The sequence below is a fragment of the Salvelinus sp. IW2-2015 genome, linkage group LG15 (genome assembly GCF_002910315.2).
Source record: "Salvelinus sp. IW2-2015 linkage group LG15, ASM291031v2, whole genome shotgun sequence".
Classification (NCBI taxonomy): domain Eukaryota; kingdom Metazoa; phylum Chordata; class Actinopteri; order Salmoniformes; family Salmonidae; genus Salvelinus; species Salvelinus sp. IW2-2015.
This window is the reverse complement of record NC_036855.1, coordinates 55,169,925-55,196,175: the sequence shown is the minus strand read 5'-3', so window position 1 is coordinate 55,196,175 and position 26,251 is coordinate 55,169,925. Positions and strand designations below refer to the sequence as shown.

General features: G+C 41.5%; 1 protein-coding gene across 1 annotated transcript in view; it reads left to right on the top strand.

Annotated features, from left to right (window-relative positions):
- The window catches only part of LOC111974417 (cadherin-8), an 88,160-nt gene that overhangs the window by 32,046 nt on the left and 29,863 nt on the right, over positions 1–26,251 (top strand). Inside the window, exons 3-6 of the mRNA XM_070447377.1 lie at positions 4,973–5,267; positions 19,584–19,703; positions 23,320–23,487; positions 23,690–23,877. Of these exons, the coding sequence (XP_070303478.1) occupies positions 4,973–5,267; positions 19,584–19,703; positions 23,320–23,487; positions 23,690–23,877 (771 nt within the window). The remainder of the gene's footprint in view (positions 1–4,972; positions 5,268–19,583; positions 19,704–23,319; positions 23,488–23,689; positions 23,878–26,251) is intronic.

Below are 26,251 nucleotides of genomic sequence, written 5' to 3'. Positions count from 1 at the left end.
AGGTCCACGCTGGAAGGAACCTCCCGGGAGAGATCTCATCCTTAACCTCAGCGTGGAGTCCCTCCAGAAAACAGCGGCAACGCCGGCTCGTTCCAGTCACTGGATGCAGCAGAGTGCGAAACTCTTATAGAGTAATCGTTATGGTCGATTACCCTGAATAGGGAAGCCAGGGCCTGGAAGCCTCCTTCCCAAAAACAGAACGTATCAAAAACCCGTATCATTCCTCTTTAAAGTTCTGAATATCGTTAGAACACTCAGCTCTGCCTCCCAGATAGCTGTGCCCCAATCCCGAGGCCCGACCAGTAAGGAGTGATATGACGTAAGCGATCCGAGCTCTCTCACTAGATGTACGTGTTGGCTGGAGAGAGAACACAATATCACACTGGGTGAGACAAACGACCTCAGTGGGCTGCCAGAGTAACATGGTGGTGTTATTAACTAGGTTCCGGAGACTCGGAAGACAGGAAGTAGCTGGTGGCACGAGACGATACTCTGAAACTGTCCAGAGAGATCGGAGACCTTGAGCGGCCAGGGTCTCAAACGGCATGACGAGCAGCAAACATTCCTGCTCGTGCTGCCGAGCATTGCTCCCTGAGAATCGACGGCATGTGAGAAATCCATAGTCCGCTGGGTCCATCTTGGTCGGATTCTTCTGTTATGCTGGTGAATGAGGACCCAAAAGCGACGTAATAGTACAGAGTCTTTTTCCAGTATAAACAAATAATGATTCTCTGGAAATCCAAACAGGAAACTGAAATCCTCTCGTCAAAAGAGAGGAACGACTGGAGCGACCAACAGACTGCAGGTCGCTTCAGGAAGGCACTGGCCGTAGCTGACTAAGACCCTGCTCAACGCAGCATCTGAAGAAGGCAAAAACACGACAGGGCGGAACAAGGACACAGGACCAGCAAACATCAAACAAGAATCCGACAAGGACAGAAGCGAAAACAGAGGAAGAATAAGGGACTCTAATAGAGGGCAAAATAGGGGACAGGTGTGAAAGAGTAAATGAGGTCGTTAGGAGAATGAGAACAGCTGGGAGCAGGAACGAACGATAGAGAGAGAGAGAGCGGAGAGGGAGAGAGGGAGGAGGAGAGAGAGAGAGAAAGAGAAAGAACTAATAAGACAGCAGAGGGAAGCACAGGACAAGACATGTAATCAATGACAAAACATGACAAAACAGTTCTATTTGTTTAATAGCGCAGAGGACATTTTTCCAAAAATACGATCTTTGTCCCAATGTGCAGTTGCAAACCGTAGTCTGGCTTTTTTACGCGGTTTTGGAATAGGGGTTTCTTCCTTGCTGAGCGCCTTTCAGGTTATGTAGATATAGGACTTGTTTTACTGTGGATATAAGATACTTTTTTTACTGTTTCCTCCAGCATCTTCACAAGGTCCTATGCTGTTGTTATGGGATTGATTTGCACTTTTCGCACCAAAGTACGTTCATCTCTAGGAGACAGAACGCGTCTCCTTCCTGAGCGGTATGACGGCTGCGTGGTCCCATGGTGTTTATACTTGCYTACTATTGTTTGTACAGATGAACGTGGTACCTTCAGGCATTTGGAAAAACAAAGAGGCACTGAGTTTGAAGGTAGGCCTTGAAATACATCCACAGGTACACCTTCAATTGATTCTAATAATGTAAATTAGCCTCTCAGAAGCTTCTAAAGTCATGACATAATTTTTCTGGCATTTTCCAAGCTGTTTAAAGGCACAGTCAACTTAGTGTATGTAAACTTCTGACCCACTGGAATTGTGATACAGTGAATTATTAGTGAAGTAATCTGTCTGTAAACAATTGTTGGAAAAGTAGATGTCCTCACCGACTTGCCAAAACTATAGTTTGTTAACAAGAAAATTGTGCAGTGGTTGAAAAACAGATTTTAATGACTCCATCCTAAGTGTATTTAAACTTCCACCTTCAACTGTATCAGTTGGCTACCCACACACAGATAGCCCACATCCTCATTTTTAGGGAAAAAAAGCAAGTACTTTTGGATGAATTTCACCACACAAATCAGCATATAAGGATTTAAGCTTCCGGGGCGAACAGCACAAAGAAACCCTGCCTAATTGAGCCTTGCGATGAGATTCAGATGGGGAACTGCTCTGACATGCTAGACGCCAGCTGACACCCAGTCTTACAGGGTGACAGGGCCCCCTCTCCCTCATACTCCCTCTCCCTGCAGAGAGGAGCAGTACATGCCTTTTCCACCACTTGCCCTGACAAGGAGCAAAATCATTAATTTGCCATGTAGGGCTTAACGCCACACTTAAGTGTGGAGCCTGAGGCCGAGGGGAATGAGATGTTCCTCATTAGGATGCACTATTGTTCCTCCGATTGCTATAAAAGCTCATCTTGAGTATGGAGTGACATATTTTCTCCTGAGCTTGACAGTAAAAGCAGCCCCATGTGGCAGTGATTGGGGGTACAGTGGGAAGAGGGTATGATTCCCCTCATTGTGCATTGGGATTCATAATGAAGCAGTGAACTATAATGCAGGCCAATAAGCGTGATGTCTGAGTTCTTACATGCAGAGGGGTTTCTAATAAACATAGATAAATAGATGCGCGATGGGAAGTCCGGATATGTGAGCAGTTTTCATTATCATGCAAGGCTGCGGTTGTAACATTGCTATTGGGTTATTTTCCACTCGTTAATCTACTTATGCTTATTTAGTGCAGACTTGGTCTTAAGTGCAGTTTGAGGGTTTGAGTGGTTGAGTGTCTGTACCATATAACGTTATCGTTGCAATTGCAAACGTGGACAGAACAGTTTGTAATGAACACAAAACGGTTAAGGTTAAGTGTTCCCAGAATGTCATTGTTTGCCGGTGCAGTTTTGTTGCCTTGCTAACTTGGATAATGATAGACAGCCTTGTCAGCCCCTTTTCTTTAATTCTCCTCTCTGATGATCACTTGTGCATTGTGGTGTAAAGATCATCTACGAGAGGGAAAGAGGCACCATTTACACTGGACAGTTTGCACTGTATCTAGAAACATTCTGGTGAGAGTAGGTTTCTCACTGCTTACTATACATACATGTATTCATATGATGGGGGGCGACTGATATTTATTTTTGTTCCATGATTAGTATAATTGATCAAATTGTGCAAGGAAAGACCTTCATCCGGTGTATGATTTTTCTTTGCCAGCTTTGTATTTTAACACAGACAAGCACACACACTCGCACGCACGCACGCACGCACGCACGCACGCACGCACACCACACACACACACACACACACACACACACACACACACACACACACACACAACACACACACAAACACACAAACACACAAACACACATAGAGATAGCCTACAAGTAAACTGACAGACATTCATTTGGGCTCATTTAAGGGTTTTGTAGTGGGTGGAATGATGTGAAGCTGTTGTGTTAATGAGCCACATCTTTCATGTGAAACGATGGCACAATTAGGAAAACAAAAGTGCAAGGTGTGACAATTTAAGTGAATGTGCTTTGTCAGTGTCTGTGAACAGCACCTTTGAGACAGTATATGCATAAAACGGGTTTATAAAACAATCATGGAGGCTTTATAGAGGTCTGGATTTTTGTACACACATTTTACCGTGTTACTCTGTCCCCAAACATGGTCTCAAAGGAATACCTCTGGCAAATTTCAGGGCAGAAAATGAAATGGAAGTTGCTGAATAGGATGTTCTGGTGCAAGATCTTTACAAAAATACAAATTAGAAAGAGCACCGCTTCTGGCCATGTTTCAGACCGATGCTGAACATTGTCCAATTTTCAAATGTTCTACTTTATGATCCCATCCCCCCTGCAATCCTTAGTCACTTACCTTTGGGATCAAGTTCCTAATATAAGGATAGAATAAAACCAGCCATATCCGCTCCTCATTTGAAAAAAAAAACTGTCTCTTACCTTGGAGCTCCATTTCTGTTATCATCTTATTCCTTATGAAATCTCTTTAGTCGTTTGAAACATGAAAAGGGTTGTCTGTACTTGAATCCGCTAATGTTCACACAATGTGTGCTCGCTTGCCAGACGGCAGTGTCAAAGACCTTGACAGGTGACTCTATACATAGGCAGTGGTAGAAAAAGTACCCAAATCTCATACTTGAGTAAAAGTAAAGATACTTTAATAGAAAATGACTCAAGTAAAAGTGAACGTCACCCAGTAAAATATTGAGTAAAAGTCTTACTTTTTAAATAAACYTAAGTATCAAAAGTAAATGTAATATCTAAAATTTACATCAAACCAGAATGCACAATCTTCTTGTTTTTTTTAATGTACGGATAGCCAGGGACACACTCCAACACTCAGACATAATTTACAAACAAAGCATTTGTGTTTAGTGAGTCCTCCAGATCAGATGCAGTAGGGATGGCCAGATATGTTCTCTTGATAAGTGTGTGAATTAGATAATTTTCTTATCCTGCTAAGCATTCAAAATGTAAATAGTACTTTTGGGGGTCAGGTAAAATGTATGGAGTACAAAGTACATATTTTKTTTCGGAATATAGTGGAGTAAAACTAAAAGTTGTCAAAAATATAAATAGTAAGGTAAAGTACAGATACCCCCCAAAATTACTTAAGTAGTACTTTAAAGTATTTTTACTTAAGTACTTTACACCACTGTACATATAGGCAATGAAAGTGTTTGATGTTGGTTAGAACAAAAACCTCTGGCCATAGAGTATTTTTCGCACTAATGTGTGCTGGCATTACTATTTGTATACTGTGCTTCATGATAAGATAATAAAGCAGACATGACCCACTTTCTATTGTGTATCAGTTGACCATAGGTTTTGTTCTCAGTGGGCCTCAGTTATCAATATATACAAAGAAAAATGTTTATGACTACGCCAGTTGCGCCAACATTGGTTTTCAACATTCATAAAACTCTTATCAGTTAACTTAAAGATTACGCCAATGATTTAAGAATACATTGTGAAACTTACCAATTCATTCCTTTTTTTCAGCTACACACAGATTTGGATGTTGGCAGCACACCAATAAAGTATGTCCTGGCTGGCGAAGGGGCGGGTACCATCTTTGCCATCAATGAGATTACGGGAGATATTCATGCCATGAAGAGACTGGACAGAGAGGAGAAGGCAGAGTACACTCTTACAGCACAAGTCACTAACAGAGACACCGATCAACCCCTGGAACCGCCCTCGGAGTTCATCATAAAAGTGCAAGATATCAACGACAATCCGCCACAGTTCGTTGAAGGCCCCTACCGGGCCTCTGTCCCAGAGATGTCTCAAGTGGGTAAGTCAAGTGAAGGCCTTCACTTCTCTTTCTGCAGGCATACAAACTCATCTCTACATCYTTTGAGAATATAATCTTTATGTGTAATTGTAGGGTATTTAGGTAACTATTGTGATATTTAATAAGCTATTTTTTTGGGATGTATAGTGATGACAACATTGGACGTCATTATAATACAAACATAGAACAGATTTTTGCCTGACTTTTCAATTACGGTTTACCATCATGAATTCCATGTTGTCATATTAAATATGGTCCTCAGCGTTGAGTAGTACCAATTCCTGCAAGGGGATACCATATAGAGTACCAGTCAAAAGTTGTATTAAATAGATGTTTTCCCCTCGTCAATCTACACACAATAACCTATAATGACAAAGCAAAAACAAGTTTTTATAAAGTTTAGCAAATTTATAAATAAAACCCCCCAGAAATATCACATTTATATAGGTATTCAGACCCTTTATTCTGTACTTTGTGGAACCTCCTTTGGCAGCGATTACAGCCTCAAGTCTTCTTGGCTATGATGCTACAAGCTTGGCACACCTGTATTTGGGGAGTTTCTCCCATTCTTCTCTGCAGATCCTCTCAAGCTCTGTCAGGTTAGATGGGGAGCATCGCTGCACAGCTCTTTTCAGGTCTCTCCAGAGATGTTAGATCGGGTTCAAGTCCGGGCTCTGGCTGTGCCACTCAAGGACATTCAGAGACTTGTCCCGAAGCCACTCCTGCATTGAACTGGCTGTGTGCTTAGGGTCATTGTCTTGTTGGAAGGTGAAACTTCGCTCCAGTCTGAGGTCCTGAGCACTCTGGAGCAGGTTTTCCTGAAGAATCTTTCTGTACTTTGCTTGGTTAATATTTCCTTCAAMCCTGACTAGTCTCCCAGTCCCTGCCTCTGAAAAACATCCCCACAGCATGATGCTGCCACCACCATGCTTCACCATAGGGATGGTGCCAGGTTTCCTCCAGACGTGGCGCTTGTCATTCAGGTCAAAGTGTTCAATCTTGGTTTCATCAGACCAGAGAATCTTGTTTCTCATGGTCTGAGAATCCTTTAGGTGCCTTTTGGAAAACTCCAAATGGGCTGTCATTTTCCAAAGGCCTGATTGGTGGAGTGCTGCAGAGATGGTTGTCCTTCTGGAAGGTTCTCCCATCTCTACAGAGGAACTCTGGAGCTCTGTCAGAGTGACCATTCCGAACCAAGGCTCTTCTCCCCCGATTGCTCAATTTGGCCAGGCGGCCAGCTCTAGGAAGAGTCTTGGTGGTTCCAAACTTATTCCATTGAAGAATGATGGAGGCGACTGTGCTATTTTTTTAATACCCTTCCTTTGATCTGTGCCTCAACACAATCATGTCTGGGAGCTCTATGGACAATTCCATCGACCTCATGGCTTGGTTTTTGATCTGACATGGACTGTCAACTGTGGAACCTTAAATAGACAGGTGTGTGCCTTTCCAAATCATGTCCAATCAATTGAATTCACCACAGGTGGACTCAAATCAAGTTCTCGAAACACCTCAAGGATGATCAATGGAAACAGGATTTACCTGAGCTCAATTTCGAGTCTCATAGCAAAGGGTCTGAAAACGTATGTAAATATGTTTTTTCTGTTTTTAATATATTTGCAAAAAATTCTAGGAACCTGTTTTCGCTTTGTCATTATGGGGTATTGTGTGTAGATTGATGATGGAAAAAAAATATTTAATCATTTTTAGAATAAGGCTGTAATGTAACAAAATATGAAAAAGTCATTGGGTCTGAATGGCTTCCGAATTAACTGTAGTGTGCTGTTCTCAATTGAAATGCTCATTGTATTTATCCATGAGTTTTGACAGTGAAGTGAGGGGAATTGCTAGTAGTGGGGTGAAAAGCAAAGTGCTAGTTGACTGCAGAGACTGGAATTTGCCAATGGGAATGCAATATAAAACTGGAAGTTGGTGGCTTTTGTTATTTCTTTTTTTTTGTTCACTGCTGATTAATTAAACATTCACCAATGTTCTCTTGTTAGCTTGAAAGGCTTTTTGAAAATGACTTGTTTCCATCTTGTTAAGTTTTTATGTGTTGTGGTGTTATGGAAGGAATCAAAAGCTCTGGACATAAAGACACAAACAAACATTCAGTSTTTTTTCATCTCCCGTCTCATATTCATCAATCTTTTGTGTTTAATTTCTATCACACTAAAATGAGATTTTATATATAACTCACTGATGCTCTATTTTCATGTTGTGCTTAAAAATTCCAATAAAGTCTACTGCGGAAACGGAGGAAAATAAACTCTTATTAACATAGAGAATGTTGGATTTCTGACAAAAACATATAACTCAAAAGTATTAAAAAGAGCTTGAGGTCAATTCCAAAACCGTAAGCTGTTATTTGGAGCTTTATCAAATAAAGGTTAGCTTTTAAAAATGTTTGGGCTGACAAGCCTCTCAATAGTACACATTCAAATATAGGCTATACAATGCCCCAGTGTCATCACAACCTTGGCAGGCAGTTACCACTAGCAGGAGACATATGTGACGTGTGCTGGTAAGGTCTTCATGTTTCCAGTGTGCAGGCGAACACAAAGGTTAATAGAACARGCAGGAGAATGCCTTGTTCTTTCTGAAGGAGAGCTGGATAAGAATCGTAGCTTTGTTCACTTCATATTATATAATTTATTGAGTAACAAATAAAATAAAACCATTTACAGTTTTGGTTTTGRTATTGGTGWACTAACATTCTCCATTGAAAGACAAAAGYSTYCAGAGTACATGTCATGACATTTATTTGACTTACTTCCTTGGTGATTCAACCTACAGGAGATTTTCCTCTTATCTTACGCTGATCTCATTCCCTGACTGTAACACTTAATGATCTCATTCTAAGAGGACATTAGAGCATTAAACACATTTTTTTTATGATTGATTTTTTTCACCTGATTGAATGTCTTCAACATTATCTCAAACGGGAAGTTATTGGGGTGTCTGTCATAGTAATATTTCGTACATCTTCATATCAACCTTTGAGTGTGGGCAAATAAACAATCAAACAAGCACCAAATATCCTGTTAAAGGTTTTATATTATTATACATTAATATGTAACACACTATACTCATCCATTCATTTTATGATACTGGAAGTGTGAAAATGCTGTATCTATATTCATGATATTTATATATATTCAATTTGTCTTAAATTCTAAATGAGTTTGTTACTTATTGGTATAGGTCTTCTCACAAGGGGAATTATGCATCATTTGCACGGATTGGACAAATCTCATTGGATTATTGGATCTGTTTTCTTGTTAATGGGGTCTTTGACTTTAAGGCCAAGACAAGCAAGCAAATTCCCCCACTAGGTCCTCCAAACATACGCTGGAATTATAGAGCTCCCTGCCTTCTGGAGCTAACAAGGGGATTGTGATGTAGTTTAAATTACAGAGTCTGCTTGAAGTGACGATTCAGGTAATTAGAATCAGGTCGTCTGACCCTCCTCTCTACCAAAGAAAGGGTGTGAAGGACAATAATTGCTACACAGAGAAATAAACTTGGAAAGTTGTTTTGCKTCCTAAAACTCCAACGTGAAGCCTCGGGAGCTTTGCCTGTGCCTGCTTCATTATCAAGGCGATTAATAAACTGGTGGAGAGACAGATGGCATGTCGCTCCTCAGCCCTCCTCTCCTCGCAGCGCGGCCGCTCTCAACCCCCTGTAAAATGAGCCTGTGTACAGAAGCACCAGGCGTGCAAACGTGTCAGGATCTGCTAAATTGGAGCACAGACATGAAATTGAAGTGACATTAATAGATTACCTGGAGTTCATTTGCATTTTGAAAGTTATTATGAACATCGGTAACAGGACTAACAGGCACGGTCTGTGGCTCTAATGATATTTCTGATTATGCATTGATCAATGATGGCAGCTTGGGAAATAAGTAAAGAGTTGTCATCATTGATTTTGACTTGATCAAGGAGAGACGTATGGAAKTGAGTGCTACATGCAGACTTCCATTGGGCACATTATCATACAGTATACGTACATTAGACACCTCATTTTAATATTAACACAACTTCATAAATGAAACARATACAGAGTGACAAACATAACACGTTTTTATATCAAAGCATGTGAGGAGATGCATCGATCACAAGTGAAAAAAGCAAAGGGACATAGGTGAAGACTCAGATATGGGTTACATTAGTCAACTGTGAGATGCTCTTACACACAATATTTCAACACATTACAGGTGTCAGATTCATATCAGGACAGCAAGGCTATTTTGATACTATTGCACGCTCCATTTAGYCCAGATGTGTTACATTTTCCTTGCTTGATCTCATCAAACATATGATCAGATCTTTGTAGTATAACGCWGATCTTGGTGTCAATTCTGAACAAAACCGTGGCTTTGGAGTAMTGGCAATGGAACATTGTAGCTTAATTGGAGGGTCATAGTCTTATCTTTGAAAACATACATTTTTAGACCATGGTCTTCAACTGTAACAACTTGGTGGAGAACATTGGTACAGGGCTTCTGTCTGGTGTGACTCGCCTTTCTGATTCAGGACTCTAGGTTCTGGCAGATGGGCAGGGAGGCAGGGGGTTGTGGGCCTTTAACACCGTGTGCAGCTGGGCCATAGCAGAGTCACATCTGCCGTGCAGGCCAGGCACGGTGCTGTAGAAGGCCCATGGCCTCAGCTGAGGCAGGGGTCAGGCCAGTGAACCTGGAGTGACTCTCTCAGCCCAGCCAGCCCATTCGATGCTGCTAAATAGGGATAGGACAGGAGTCCAAGGCAGAGGGGACTTCACAGACAAGCTGGGCCTAGCTGTAAATAACTTGCTCCTTCTATTTCACCTCATTCTGCATTTGGAGTGTCCTCTCTCTCTCTCTCTCCCTCGCTCTTTTTCGCTCTCTCTCTCACCTCTCTCGCTGTCTCTCTCGCTCTCTCTCTCTGCTCTCTCTCTTGCTCTCCACTCTCTCTCTCGTCTCTCTCTCTCTCTCTCTCTCTCTCTTCTCTCTCTTCTCTCTCTATATGGGTGCCTATGCTTATATACAAATCTATATTCATCTTCTGAAACAGCCTTTTGATATGGCTTGTTGGATGATGGAAAACAATTTCAAGTTTTGGGAATTTGTTGTTTTGTCAGACAAACAGTGTGAATATGCAGAGACAACAGACATGTCTGGACTGGTTCTGCCATCATTCAATTTAATCAATCACCTAGCTGAATCATCTGTCGGGTTGTACCAAAATAATGAAAGTGCACACGCACGCACACACACACACACACACACTGACTCACACATTACTTATTCATCACATGTTATTTATTATCCGGCGTAACTCTGAATTATGCATGTAATATGATGAGTCTCTGGTCTTTCAAAGCTTAAGGCATTTGTTCTTTGTAGCATACGGTTTGTAGGCTCTCTATGTAGCATGCACTCTGTGGCACACCTAACATACCATCAACTGCATTAACACAACTGTGCCCTGCAGTTCCAAACTTGCTGTTGTTTGCGTGTCATTTGTCCTGCTCCCCTGTGTGGTTGAYCCTGATCTCTCCCTCTCTAATACCTCAGCTTGGTCTTCCTTGGTGAGTGAACAAAAACTACAGGCTCCCAGGTAATGATGCCCTTCAATATGTTCTGCATAAGATTGGCTCTGCGGATGAATGGTAAAGAGCTCAATGAAACGAAGGACAAAACCCCCGACTGGCGCTTTTCAAAAGTCACCCATGAATCCCAAAAAAACGAAGAAGAGATAAGAGACAACATGTGATAAAAGAGAGGGAAATGAATGAGCTGAAGTGTGTTTTTGTCCGGGCAGCTCTTGTGGTGAGAGGAAGGTACATAAACACCCAAGGCCAGTGCTAATGGGTCTGGGCAGCATTGTGTCGGCTGGAGTGATGCGACTGATCCCCTTTGACAAGGTAATCAGTACAATGCTCGACACTGACATTATCCCTCTCATGATGGAGAAGGGAGGAATGGAGAGCATGCTGAGAATGGAACATGCTATATGTGATACTACAGGCCTAATCAAGGCCCAGTGTATACAGTAGCTGCCGTCATATGATTTACATTGATATTACATTTATGCTGCCTAGCTTTTTACATGCTTAATTTAGCTGGCAAGCGTAGTCCAGTTCTCACATGTAAAAACACAGTGAGGTGCTCATGTCACCTTCCTAACATATATATATTTTGATGTTGTAATGAACACAATTGGAGACAGAGAGCTTGTTTCAAGTGCAGGGCGCAGCAGGTTTATTGGTTAAGGACCACAGGAGGAGGCAGGTAGCTGGATCCAGGGGCAGGCAGAAGGTCATACACAGGGGGTCCAAAAAGGCAACAGTACAGGCAGGGAAAAGGCTAATAACGAAACTATCATACACAGGAGGATTAAATACTGGGGCAAAAACAGAGCTCCGCATAGAAGTGTGTCACTAAACAAACAATACCTCACTATGATGGGGTGCAAAGAACTGAACTAAATAGTGTGTGATAATGACATACAGGTGTGTGAACAGGTGATCAGAATTCAGGGGATTGGGATCTAGAGAGTGAGTGCCCCTTCTGTGCACATTAGGTAATAGCGTATACCCCAGTATAGTGCAGAAACGGTATGAAAATCTGGATACCGCCCAACCCTATTATGAATTGACTAGAGGTGAACAGGGAAACCCAAAGGCTGCTTGATGGGTGGGAGTGAGACGGGGAGTGATTGCTGAATGTGAAGTGTTCTAATTCGCACCCCAGCATTGGCAATGCTTATTCATATCTGCTGGGACGCCAGGTTGCTTCCTCACAGACATTCTTCAGTTCATAATATTGCTCCACCCATTAATTATGCAGGAGGAGAGCTGCAGATATGTAATGTTGCGTTGAGGCTTTTTCTCTACAGCTCTCCCTCTCGCTCTTGCTCTGCAAGCCTACCTCTTTTTACTCCCTGCCTCTCTTCCCCACTATCTCTGTGTATCTCTCTCACTGTGTTTCACTTGTTTTCACCCCCAAACTCTTTCCTATGTGTGTGTGTGTGTGTGTGTTTGAAGGAATGCGTTCGGGGAACAGTTGTCTAGGCTCATGCTCTTCTTGCTCCTGGTGATTGTAGAGTACTCAGCAGTGAGTGCAGGATCCTATGCCCTCCCATCTTTCTCTGTCTGCATTATTAATTGTCAGAGGTACAAACCATAGTTGTTTGGTCCCCACAGGCGCCCAACTGTGCTCTCCCAAATGAAAAAGCACTGATTGCATGTGTGTGTGTGTGTGTGTTTGAAGGAATGCGTTCGGGGAACAGTTGTCTAGGCTCATGCTCTTCTTGCTCCTGGTGATTGTAGAGTACTCAGCAGTGAGTGCAGGATCCTATGCCCTCCCATCTTTCTCTGTCTGCATTATTAATTGTCAGAGGTACAAACCATAGTTGTTTGGTCCCCACAGGCGCCCAACTGTGCTCTCCCAAATGAAAAAGCACTGATTGCATCCTGTGGAGAATGTTTTAAATTTTTTATCTTTAAAGTCATTTTAAAAGGCTTTATTACTAAAGGCAGTACACAAAGTAAACACTTACTAGAGAAGAACAAGGTCCATGATTCTACCCACAGTAACTTAAGTATGCATCTCCTTAGTGGAGAACACACACAAAAGTAAAGAGCTTTCTGAGTATCACTTCAATAAACACACATGTATGAGTTTTTTTTGTGTGGTTGAGAGTGTCACTCCTCTGCTAACACTTCCTGAAGGGGCCCAGCAGAAGATTCATGTGGCATGGCTGGTGGCGGGGATTCCACACAGACACATAAATGGGAGGGAAACACATTCATCAAGGTGGCAGAGACTTGAGCAAAGAGGCCCATCCAATCACAGCAGAGAATAAAGGGAAGGCATAAAAGTCTATGCAGCAAGGTCATTTGAAAAAGAAACCAGATAAGAACGTGAGATCAAGTGGTAAATCTCCTGTATGTGGAGCCTTTGTGATCCTCACAGATGCCTGTCCCATTAACGAAAGCCAATGTTCTGTTACACTGCCTCTGCTCATGCTTCTCCACCACTTCTCTAACCTGTGTGTGGAAACCTTTAAACAGCACTCAGCCTGTTATAGATTGATAATTCATTGAGGAGTGTTTTTTTTCTTCACCTCCTTGCTCTTGTTGGTATTTGGCTTGTTTTTTTGCAGCACAGTGCCATATTCCAGTTTCACTGTTAGTAAATATTGACAGTTGCATTGCTCCTTACGCCGGAGTATCGATTTAACCAGTCTGTGGTTTCTCCACAGTCATAGGCTGGTGTCCACAGTAGCCAATCCAGCACCAGTCAGTGAACAGGTAGTACTATCTCACATAAGGGCTTCTGGGTAATTGGCTGCCCTTTAAAATTTCACCTCACTTCAGGAGTGTAAACAAAGCAGGAGATGACTTGGAGTTTGGAGGCGCTTTCCATTGTATTTGCTCTCTTCTTTGTGAGATCCATCTGTTGTGCGTGTGTGTGTGTGTGTTGTGTGTGTGTGTGTGTGTTGTGTGTGTGTGTGTGTGTGTGTGTGTGTGTGTGTGTGTGTGTGTGTGTGTGTGTGTGTGTGTGGTGTGTGTGTGTGTGTGTGTGTGTGTGTGTGTGTGTGTTGTTGTGTGCGTTGCGTATGCATTTTATAGGAACGTAGTGTAAGTGCCCACACTCTGTGTGTTCCCAATGATGGATTGCTCGTCAGGAGGCAGTAGAAATACTCCATATGCCTGACTGATGCATTGAGTCACAAGTCACGTACAGTGCTTTTGGTCTTACCTCTCAGATTCCTCCGGGAAGCATGTTAACCCTTTTGACTCAACGATAAGTTCTCCGGAGTTCCCTCTTACCCTCACATTGCCTCCGAGTACAAGGTGCATGTTTTGATACAGTTCTCTAGTAGGTGTCAGACCCATGTCAAAGGTTACACCTGTGGTAGTTGGTCCTATGTGCCATTCAAAAGTCCTAGGCTCACCCTCAGCTGCTGCCCCCCTGGTTATGGGACCTTTGACTACAGCGTTGTAGTGCGACGTAGGGGTCATTTGGATACATTTTACAAGACAAAGACAATTTACAATGCAAATCTAGGTATGCAAAAACAATGTGCTACACTGTATTTGTCTGCGTCAGTGTAGTGCTTTGGCCATTATTGTAACACTGTCATTCTTGGTTTCAAGTCTCTGTTGACCATGGCCAGTTTCAGTCTATTGAATAAACCTTAACCACACTATCACTTTCCAGAACTGTTCCTACAGCATATTGTAACTTGTTTCTCGAAAACATAATTTGTACTAAATATTTACACCCCTTGCTGTTAGAGTATTGGAAAGAACACCATTATGGTCACTTACTCAGGATGAATATATTCATTAGAACATATACCATGACTTTTCATTTGTTATTGCCCAGCCATTATAACTGTCCTGGGAGCAATTAAATATGTGAAGTGTCCCATTCCGTCTCTAACTTTCTTCCCTGAACTATCTGCATGTTGCACACATTTCCTAAGAACTAATTAAAGTGAATCAATGACACAACACTTTAAAATGGCGGCATAGTCACAGCCATCAGCGGTGAACAAAGGACACTCTTAATTGTTTTGTTCCTGTGGTTCCTGTAAACGGCTTGTCACAGCTCACACTCCACAGCCTGCTTGTTCTGTAAGGTTTCCTTGTCACTCCCCCTACAATCACACACACGCACGCACGCACGCACGCACGCACGCACGCACGCACGCACGCACGCACGCACGCACGCACGCACGCACGCACGCACCGCACGCAAGCACACCAGCACACACACACACACACACACACACACACACACACACACACACACACACACACACACACACACACACACACACACACACACATTCCCTTCTAGTTTCTCAGTGAAGGCTTCCTCTGTGTCTTAGAAAAATACCATTAATTGTTCTGCAAAAATGACAATGTAAGTGGTTATGTGTGACAGTCACTTACACTTCACAAGCATGACGTACCCTATCCATCACTGGCTCAGGGGAGCAATTTTTTGTGGATATTCTCTAGTTTCCTGTCTCGGCCTACACATTATCTCTCTGATATTCAACACTTCTTTGATGTAAACATATGGATTTTGATCATCATAGATTCAGACTGCCCTGACAGTGCTGTCTTTCATTTCTTCCTCGTATCCATTAAAGTAGCCCTACTTGCACACAATGTTAAGCATGAGTATGCATGACCAGGGTTATGATGAGTGATCTGTTGAGGGAGAGAACGTTTTACTGACTGATTATTATTTCTTGTCAGACTTTTACCACGTGCTCATGTCTCCTAATGAGCAATATGGCATGTGCTGTAACACCATTTTCAATGACAGTGCTAGTTGTAAATCATACTGGATTGAACATTGGGTGGGAAATTGGACTTCCATGTTGAATGGCAGATGACAAAGTTGACACTTTCAAGTCATTTCCATACTGATTTGTTTCAGAATTTCCATCAGATCCATCTGCTTCAAAGTTAATGTGTAACCCATATAGAACCTGGTTGACAACTCTGATAATACATTGTAGCATTCCAAATATGGTATTGCACCTACAGTAGATGGTTGTTTACTGAACCTTGTTTATCCTATTTCTATATTCAAGAGCTTTGGCCTGCTATTTTCATTTGACAACAGGCCTGACAGTGCTTAATGTGTTTCCCAGTCTATGCATTTCAATCAACTGGGTCATACAGCAGCAGCATTCAGGACAGCAAGCTAGCCAATCCACACAAGTCTCTTAGTCTGACCATGAGCTATTTTTTTATTGTGGCTTAGCCACAAAAGATAACAGCGCCAATATCTATCTGATGATATTCAATACATGGTCATTCTCTTGTCACAAGGCTAGTGCATTCATAGACCATTGACTACCGGTCAGCCAGTTGAGGACTGGCACTCATTTGATTTGACCTAGAAACCAGAGGAGATGATGGACCTGGGGAACATCCATTCATCAACCTGATGAGTCATTGAAACTTAATTCACATACTGTATTATTCAATACGTTTGAGTATAAATATGTGAAGATATAAATTAGTAATTATTTCAAGGACATTATTTTCATAATATTTATTTGTATATTATTTGCAATCTCAGATAGAAAATATGGTACATTTTGATGAGGCTAGACATGAATAATTCTGCCATTCTAACCACTGAGCACGGTGTTCTTGGAGACAGACACCGTAGTCTATGTGCACCCCACAGTGCAGACACAGTGAGATAACAGCACTGGTGTATCCAAGGTTTTAGAGTTGGATACTACTTTCCTTATGTCTCAGTGACTGCATAGATGTACATGTGGCCAAAGAGCCCCATTCTCCCTCACTGTCAGTGGCGAGCCAACCAGGATAGCCTGTCTGACGTCCTGTTAGCCTCATGGGTCCCTGGCAAGACTGAAACAATTATGACACTGGGAAACAAAAGCCATTGCACTAACCAAGAGCTCCCACTGCCACCGTGCCACAACTGACATCACTAAACCTCTGGATTTATCCCCTCTCCAGTTTTCAAGGAAGATTCCTATTGATTTTCTATCACTGTAGCAGTGTACACAGTAAATGGGAGGTGCCCTCTTAGTTTTTCATCTGATGAGACAAAAGGACATAACCCAACATCTTTATTCCGCCCTTGCTCTTGAAACGCTAGCTTTCACATCATAAAGACCATGACCATAACTCCTAATTGCTTAGTAGTTTCATAACCTGTGGGGCATAACATTTGTTTTCATAATTTGTGTAGCAATAAGTCCTCAGTACTCTAGTTAATATTAATGAGATTACATTAGGTTTACCACAAGAACACAACCTGTAGCATCTCTGGGTGTTTGTGGGCTACTGGAAGAAAACAAAGTCCATGACACATGTCTTTAGACAGGGGAATAGTATGGATTCATCCAATCATCTCAAAGGTAGTTCAGATACTACCACATACTGTAAGTGACATTTGTTTGAGAATTTAACGTCAGTAGTGTGACTGCACACATCAGTCGATTTAGGCCTCTAACCTGCAGAGGTTTTGTCACAGACCCAAATCAGCTTTGGAATTTCATTTTTATAAGCGATTGTTATTTTTCATCTCCTAAAGTTGATAGGTATTACATCTTTGTAATTGCACCGGTGGGCTACAGGCATCAAATCAAACCAGAGACAATATTCTCACAATTGAGTTTCCTCGACCAAGGGCCCAGAGGTGCATCCAACTCTGCAGTCATGAGTGTCCCCGAATTCTCGGTACAATATCCAGGAAGGACAGGCTAATCTGTACTGATTTGAAACCGTGCCAAACAGAAGCTTTTTTAATCCCTCATATTTTTTTTATCAGAGGAGTGGAGAATGTACACCTCTGTAAGGAAAAAGGTAGAGGGGGCTATTTCATGGCCCACTAGTTCCACTGTTTTGTTCCACACTTCAATCCCTATGTATTGTCACATAGTTTGGATTTGCTATTTGCTGCAGACACACCTTCCAAGCAATCAGAAGTATGAAGGTGCTTTCATAATTAAATGCAAATATGGCTCCATTTTCCCACTGCCATTGTAGTATTAGCAATTTACCTTTTAGGCAGATAAGACTTATTATCTCTGAAAAGTGGAGCAATTTCCTGTCCTGTCTTAATTTCATTTGACAATTGGCAAATACCTATAGCATATGCAATATACATTATTCTCAACCAGCTTTGCAGGAATAGACTCATTTTTATTGTTGAATACATCAATAGTACTTCATTTGTAATTCATTTGTGTTAGTTCCATACATTCCCTGCCCATTCCCTAAACAAAGACTTTGTGACACTTCAATGAATCTAGGTTTACTACAGTTCTGGTATTGTAACAGTATTTGAAGCTGTTTTGTGATTTTCGACCACAGGGAAAACAGTGTATATGAATGATATTGCATAAAATGTCATGAAAGGGTCTGATACTACGTAGCTCATCTCCAGCACGCATACACGTACACACACACACACACACACACACACACACACACGACACCAACACACACAACACACAACAACACACACACACACACACACACACACACACACACACAGAAATAATAAGCAGTATGAAATGTAAAGGTAAGCCCTGGCAACAGTAAGGGTCATCACAGCACATACATTACTAACAAACACATGTCTCAAAGGGCCACTTGAGGCTCTCTATGTGAAATAATTGGGTAGCAATAGCAAAGCAGGTTTTTGAGTCAAAGTGCAATGATGGTCTATATGCTTTGTTTTGCTATTGTAAAAGGGAGGACAGGGTTACTATTAATCATTGCTTGACATGTTTTGGCTGTATAAACAGGAAATGCATTCCCCACATGTGCAATATTTAATGACCCTCTCTCATGAAACAGTCTTGAAATTCTACTGGATTGGGTCTTTATTCTGTAACATGTCATATGAACAGGCTCATGAGAATATTATTCAGTGTACCTGTAAAACAGATGATGAGCACCACATATTCTGAACTGCAGAATGTCTGTATCTACAAAGGCACAACTCATGCTCTCAGCCTCAAAAACATTTGCCAAGTCCCAAAGCCAGGTGATACAAGGTACAACAGAGAAGTTTAGGCCAACAGACTGTGTGTTCCTTGCCAGCAGCTGCATGAGGGAAACATCTCCACCTGTACTCCACAACTTTTCTTTCAATGGTCCTAACAACAATCAGCAGAGAAATCAACTAGAATAGAAAAAAGTCAACATCCTTATATTAAAACTGAGAAGCACCATGTTAAACTGGCCTGGTGTTATTACTTTGTTTGTGCCAGATTAATGGCATAGCCTAATGACAGGCACAGAGGTGGCCTTAACTAGTGTTGTCCCCCACTATGACCCATTCTGTCTCCTGCAGACAACAGGCCTGGATACCTGTGGCTAGGCCTGATGCCTTCTGTAACCATGAACATTTACCGATGTTGTCAGAACACCTGAGAACATATTTTACAAAATAAATTACCATACCATCTGTACTGTCAAGTTGCTTCCTACGAACAGCTTTCCTCCTTTTATTCTCTTCCCGCCCGAGCCACAGACTAATGACGAGTTGGGCATCAGCATCAGCCCTGCTCTTTATTGTTCATTTTTCAAAGCCTTCACTGTAAGATAGTGTTCTCTGTTGGGACGTTGTAGCACAGTATGCTGTGTCATTCATGTGTCTGGCAATAATGTTGTCTTTAACCTTACCAATAAGTACCTCTGGCTTTATAGTGGAACCAGGATGATTACAGGGGGAGAAGCTAGCTGTAAGGAGTGATTATGGGTGTCAGAAGTCCACTCTATTTTTAATAATGTGCCCTTTCTCATATACAGGTACCTCAGTCACTAGGGTGACGGCAACAGACGCAGATGACCCAGTCTATGGAAACAGTGCTAAACTTGTGTACAGCATACTGGAAGGACAGCCCTACTTCTCCATAGACCCCAACACTGGTGAGTGGATTGCCATGGTGAAATACTAAATCAAATCAAAGTTTATTCGTCACATGCGTTGACCCAGCATGTGTAAACTGTACAGTGAAATGCTTACTTGCAGCTCTTTCCTCAACAGTGCAAAATAAATGTAACTTTCAGGGTCATGGCATGTAAAGTTGTTGACCCTGAACAGATACACTCCTTTTTTCATGATTCGGATGGCAGTCAAAACACGTGTTGTTTCAGCTACATTTACATTTGAATGCATATTAACCATACATAGACAATTACTCAGCATACAGATTATATTTGCGTTTTGAGGATATAACTCCCGACAAGATATTCAAGGACTGTTACATTTAAATGACAGTGCTATCTTTTTTAATTCCATCTGCCGTCTGCTTATTCTTCAACCTTGACTTTGTTGTTTTCCTAATTGCATTTTCAGCCGACTTGTTAACAGTGTGTCTGTAAGCAACATGATTAAATAATGGTGAAATTACATTAATAAGCAATGAGATGGAAATCAGCTGCTCACAATTTGGAAAAACAACATACAATAAACAAGCTCCAAGAACGTCAAAACTGTATGTACATAATACATATGAAGACATATTTCTACACGTAGAAACCCTGTTTCATCCGCAACAATATTATGCATTTTAATCACTCACCTCTACCACAATAAAATGGAGAAGGCATCGTGAATCTATCTATCAAAGGACAATTTGAGGATCAGCGTGTACGCGTTGCATGATTACTGAGCACATGCAGATGGCTCATTCAAGTGAGCCAGATGTTTTAATGAATGTTAATGACAAATAAAAGGTAAGGGAAAAACAAACATTATAATCCATTTGACACTTCCAACACCATGAAGGAAATCAAATGCATTTGATAAATAAATAAACATCATACCCCAATCCATCACTTGGTTAATGGACGGTAGAAAAAATCCTAGAAAATATCTATGGAAATGAGTGTTTGTCTTTCCACCCTTCTCAGTGATTAGGAATTAATTTGAATAGCTAACGATGATCAACAGAGATGACAGTAGAGTGAGTAACAGAGGATAACTGAAGTGTGTGTGCATGTGTGTCTGTGGGTGTGGCGCGTGCATACGTGTGAGTTTGTGTGTGTGTGAGCACTTCTTTTAGGGAGAGTTGTTCTTACCTGCTTCAAAGTCATTTGCGTAGTGTAAAAACCTTTATTCAAGACAGTGTAGCATAAAAGTTATTACTCTGATAATAGAGTCTAAATCCCCCCCTCCACCCCCCCTCCACCCCCATCTGGCATAATATGCCAAGTGTGTCAGGCGAAAGCAGACCTTTATTAAGTGTTGATTATTTATTCGATTATTTTACCGGCCTCTGTTTTCTGGGCGGCTTATCCTTGCCCTGAGCTGTTCATATTCTGCACTTTGCCACTGCAGTCAATAAGGTCCATTCTGCATAAWRWTTTTTTATATATATACAGTACCAGTCACAAGTTTGGACAAAKCTACTCCTTCCAGGGTTTTTCWGATTTTTTTTCTACATTGTAGAATAATAGTGAAAACATCATCACTATGAAATAACACATATGGAATCATGTAGTAACCAAAAAAGTGTTAAGCAAATCAAAATATATTTTATGTTTAAGATTCTTCAAAGAATCAGTTGTGTTGTGACAAGGTAGGGGTGGTATACAAAATATAGCCCGATTTGGTAAAAGACCAAGTCAAATAAGAAAAGAGAAGTGACAGTCCATCGATAATTTAGGACATGAAGGTCAGTCAATGCGGAYAATTTCAAGAACATTGAAAGTTTTTTTCAAGTGCAGTCTCTAAAACCATCAAGCGCTATGATGAAACTGGATGTCATGAGGGCCGCCACAGAAAAGGAACACCCAGAGTTAACTCTGCTGCAGAGGATATGTTCATTAGAATGAACTGCACCTCAGATTGCAGCCAAAATAAATGGTTCACAGAGTTCAAGTAACAGACACATCTCAACATCAACTGTTCAGAGGAGACTGGGTGAATCAGGCCTACATGGTCGAATTGCTGCAAAGAAACCACTTGGGCCAAGAAACATGAGCAATGGACATTAGACCGGTGGAAATCTGTCCTTTGGTCTGTTGAGTCCAAATGTGCGATTTTTGGTTCCAACCGCCGTGTCTTTGTGAGACGCAGAGTTGGTGAAAGGATGATCTACGCATGTGTGTTTCCCACCGTGAAGCATGGAGGAGGAGTTGTGATTGTGTGGAGGTGCTTTGCTGGTGACACTGTCTGTTATTTATTTAGAATTTAAGGCACATTTAACCAGCATGGCTACCACATCATTCTGCAGCAATACGCCATCCCATCTGGTTTGCGCTTAGTGGGACTATCATTTGTTTTTCAACAGGACAATGACCCAAAACACACCTCCAGGCTATGTAAGGGCTATTTGACCCAAGAAGGAGAGTGATGGAGTGCTGCATCAGATGACCTGGCCTCCACAATCACCTGACCTCAACCCAAATGAGATGGTTTGGGATGAGTTGGACCGCAGAGTGAAGGAAAAGCAGCCAACAATTGCTCATTATATGTGGGAACTACTTCAAGACTGTTGGAAAAGCATTCCAGGTGAAGCTGGTTGAGCGAATGCCAAGAGTGTGCAAAGCTGTCATCAAGGCAAAGGGTGGCTACTTTGAAGAATCTAAAATCTAAAATAAATGTTGATTTGTTTAACACTTTTTTGGTTACCACATGATTCCATGTGTGTTATTTCATAGTTTTGATTTCTTCCCTATTATTCTACAATGTAGAAAATAGTAAAAATAAAGAAAACCCTTGAATGAGTAGGTGTGTCCAAACTTTTGACTGGTACTGTATATTTTTTATTCTCAGTAATACAACTAGCCACTTAGCAATTGTATAATGTTGGCTTTAGCTATGCCAGATAGGTTCCCAATAACTAGCTACCAAGAAGACATTCCAGGCTGTCAATCAAGTTAGAGCAGCTAGCTTGTCTAACTATCTTAGCTGGCATGCCTGCTGGCAAGGTTGGTAGACTTTAGAAAAGCAAGCAAAATACCAAATGCACCGAATAAGACTGAATCTTTTACAGAGATGAAGAGAATCATATTTAGCTTTTTTTTTTAAGAACCACCAGTCAGGAGGATACAGACAGCTCAAGAGGTATGCTTAGATGTGCAGAAAAAAACATTTTTTTTACATAAAATTAAGTATAAAAATGATGACTCTAGATTGCAGGTAAAAACTGTTTCAGCTGTTCAAAAAATGCTAAATTCTCCACCCCCCAGCCATCCTCACATACTTGGTGTGCCTTCAGATTTTCAGGGTGCATTACGCACCTGGACAGTGTAATTTCCATTCAATCAGAACACAAATTACTTGCAGACAGCAGTACAACACTTCAGCAATCAAACACATTGATTTGCAATGCTATCCACAGGATCAGAGCTTCTCTCCAGGTGTTCTGTCAGAAATTCCACTACTGTTTAATAAAATAAGTGCTTAAAGGTTGTTATGAAGGATGCTTGTCAAGCGTTATGAATGCCTTTGTATACCCCATTTTATTCATTTTTGTMTATGTTGATTTTTTGCAATAACAACATATTTATGATGTTAATTTCTTTTTGCTTTCAGCGATTATTAAAATTGCTTTACATGGGATGGATCGAGAGATGCGAGAGGAGTACCTGGTCGTCATTCAAGCAAAAGACATGGGTGGTCATATGGGAGGGTTGTCAGGGACAACAACAGTTACTGTCACACTAACAGATGTCAACGATAACCCGCCAAAGTTCTCAAAAAGTAAACAAAATGTCCAATTCTCTCTCCATACACTATAGTTAGAACCCATTATCAGCAAATCTGAATGTATTTGTTGTTGTTTTGCTGCGTTATGTTTTTTCATGAATTTCCACAATAATCAGAATTGTACTAGTTATAACGATGCATAGATAAGGAAACATCTACTGTTAAGGTGAAATAAATATGGTGTCCTATTTTTCAGGTCTGTACGAGTTTGTGATCCCAGAGGAGCTTGGCATTGGTAAACCTGGTGGCAAGGTAAAGGCAAATGATAGGGACATTGGCGAGAACGCCAAATCAACGTACAACATCATTGACGGTGATGAGAAGGACGTCTTCGAGATCATTACAGATGCCCAGACTCAAGAGGGGATCCTTCGTCTGAAGAAGGTAAGGGTTGCCCTAGGGTTCCACCAACAACCACTTCATATCTTTAACAGCTTCAACTTAAACAAGGCCCAAATAGTCGGTTGCAAGACGGGGTATCAAAGGATGAAGGTCGTTCACACAGGCTACAGGTCAGAGCTCTATATCTAGAATGATTTAATGAAAATTGACCATGAGGAAAAAAATGCTATTGTACTACATATACAGTATCAAGCAAAGCAGTTTCAATGGCGAAGATGCATAAAGATGGCGGCCCCCATTAAATGCACCATTGAATTGATCTATAAGACTATATCAACAACAGCTACCAAATTTACACTGTTGATTTGGTAGATGATTAAATGTACGAAAGGGAAAACTAATTATATGTCATGTTTGCCTCCAGCAATCTAAATGTTTACTGTTACACAGCAATATACAGTATCACAATTTGTCGGTGGAACTGCGATGATAGAAGAAGGAGCTACTTCAGGCCTGAAGCATTCAAGTGTATACATGAGTGATGGATGTGTGCTCACGTCTTGACTCATGGTTAGTTTAATGTCTAGAGTTAGAGCTATAGATCATTCAAGTGCGATAGTATGTCATTGCGTTTGGATTCTAAATGACATTACATTAGGACATCCACTGTGTCTTCCTGTAACTATGAACAAACTATTGGATGAAATGAAATAATATWTTTTCTGATGATCTGCCTTGAATAGATTATACTCTACTAAACAAAACAGACGGCTTGAGAACTAACTAGACATGATCAATAAGACCTTTGAGATACTTCCCTCTAGTATTTCACAGTGACAGCAGTGCTGTGGCTCTGCCTCGTCACTTTATTCTCGTATACTTGGCCTGGAATCTGTTGCCTGCATTGCTAATAGCATGATGGATGAGATTGCATGTGAAAAACAGGAAATCAACTGCCTACTCTCTTCTCACCTCTACATCTCCAGATGGTGAAGTTCAGATTACTTTAGCAGAACTGGTATTTCTGCTTCCGTTCCGCACTCTGAACAACATATTCTTGGTTTCAGAGCCCTGTTGCACCAGCTTGTAGAGTTTTTCTTAGCCAATGTGGAAGAACATAGGATTAAATGGAGCAAATAGCACCACCACACCCACAACAACAAAAATAGCTCAATAAACTGCTGTCAAATACCAAGTGCAAATTATTAAAGACTCTTTGCGGCAAGGTTAAAGAATATTGATCTAAACATGACTGCAGAAACACAAACTAGGAAGTGGCTTTGTTGTTTTGGGTCTAAGCTTTTTATCTTCCACCCCTCAGGCCTATCGGGGGATGTTAGTGGGAAGTTCTGCTTCCTCCACCAGCCAGCACTGAACTTTGATGTCTCTAAATGGCCTATGTGTATACATACAGATCCTATCCCGAGGCTCATGGGAATTTGATGCATGGCACAGGAGGGCTCTGAGGTGGGGACATCAACAAGGGACAAGCATGGGGAAAATGGAGTGAAAAAGCTGCCCCATCTTCATGGGCACATACTGTAGCAACACAAGCCYGTCTAACACTTCTACTACCGTGTTCCATCAATATGAAAACCAAAGTGCTGCTCTCCGGATTACAGAGAGTCAAGTGCTGCATGAATTGACCTCCCCCAAAACAATGAGTAATGGCAGAGTGGCATAGAGGGCCAATTCAAATATGGCTGACTCAGTGGAGAGGTCAGATGTCATTGAGGATCATTTGAGAGGATGAGAATAGGAATACTATCTTCAAAGTTCTATTCTGAGGTAAAACTGTCGAGGTAGAGTCGCTTGTTGAAACGATCAAACAGTGTTAAGAGACAAAAAAAATGAACATACTGCTTTGTTATAAGGTATGGTCAATTATGCATAACATTTGAAAAGTACAAATATAACTGCAATGCAGTAATGAGTCTGACTTGTTAATTGTTGTTGTAAATCGAATACAAAAACAGAATAGTGGTGATCAGGAAATAGTGCTGAATAGTTGAACTATTGTGGTATTCCATTCTTTAACTGCAGTGTAATCATTCTGACAATTGATCCCTGTACACTTCTAGCCCTGGGCTCCTTTATACTTGGTATTAGGCTGGAATCCTTTGAAACCAATGTTTGCTCTGGTCCAGCTGTTCACTCCTCTCAACATAGAGGAGGAGGAGAAGAAGGTGGGGAGAGAAGAGAGAGGAAGGGCGGTTAATAATGAAAATGCTCCAAATAGCTTCTCAGACTGCGGAAGACTGGGCTGCAGGGCCCTCTCCATACGGGTGCCCTGACGCCAGACGTGTGGACTTCAAAGCCCCCTGTCAGTCCCCGTCCCCAGCTGCTTTTCTTTCACAGCTGGGCCTGCTGCCGGCACTGCCCCAGCGCTGGCCCGACCCAGCCTAGGGGACCATTG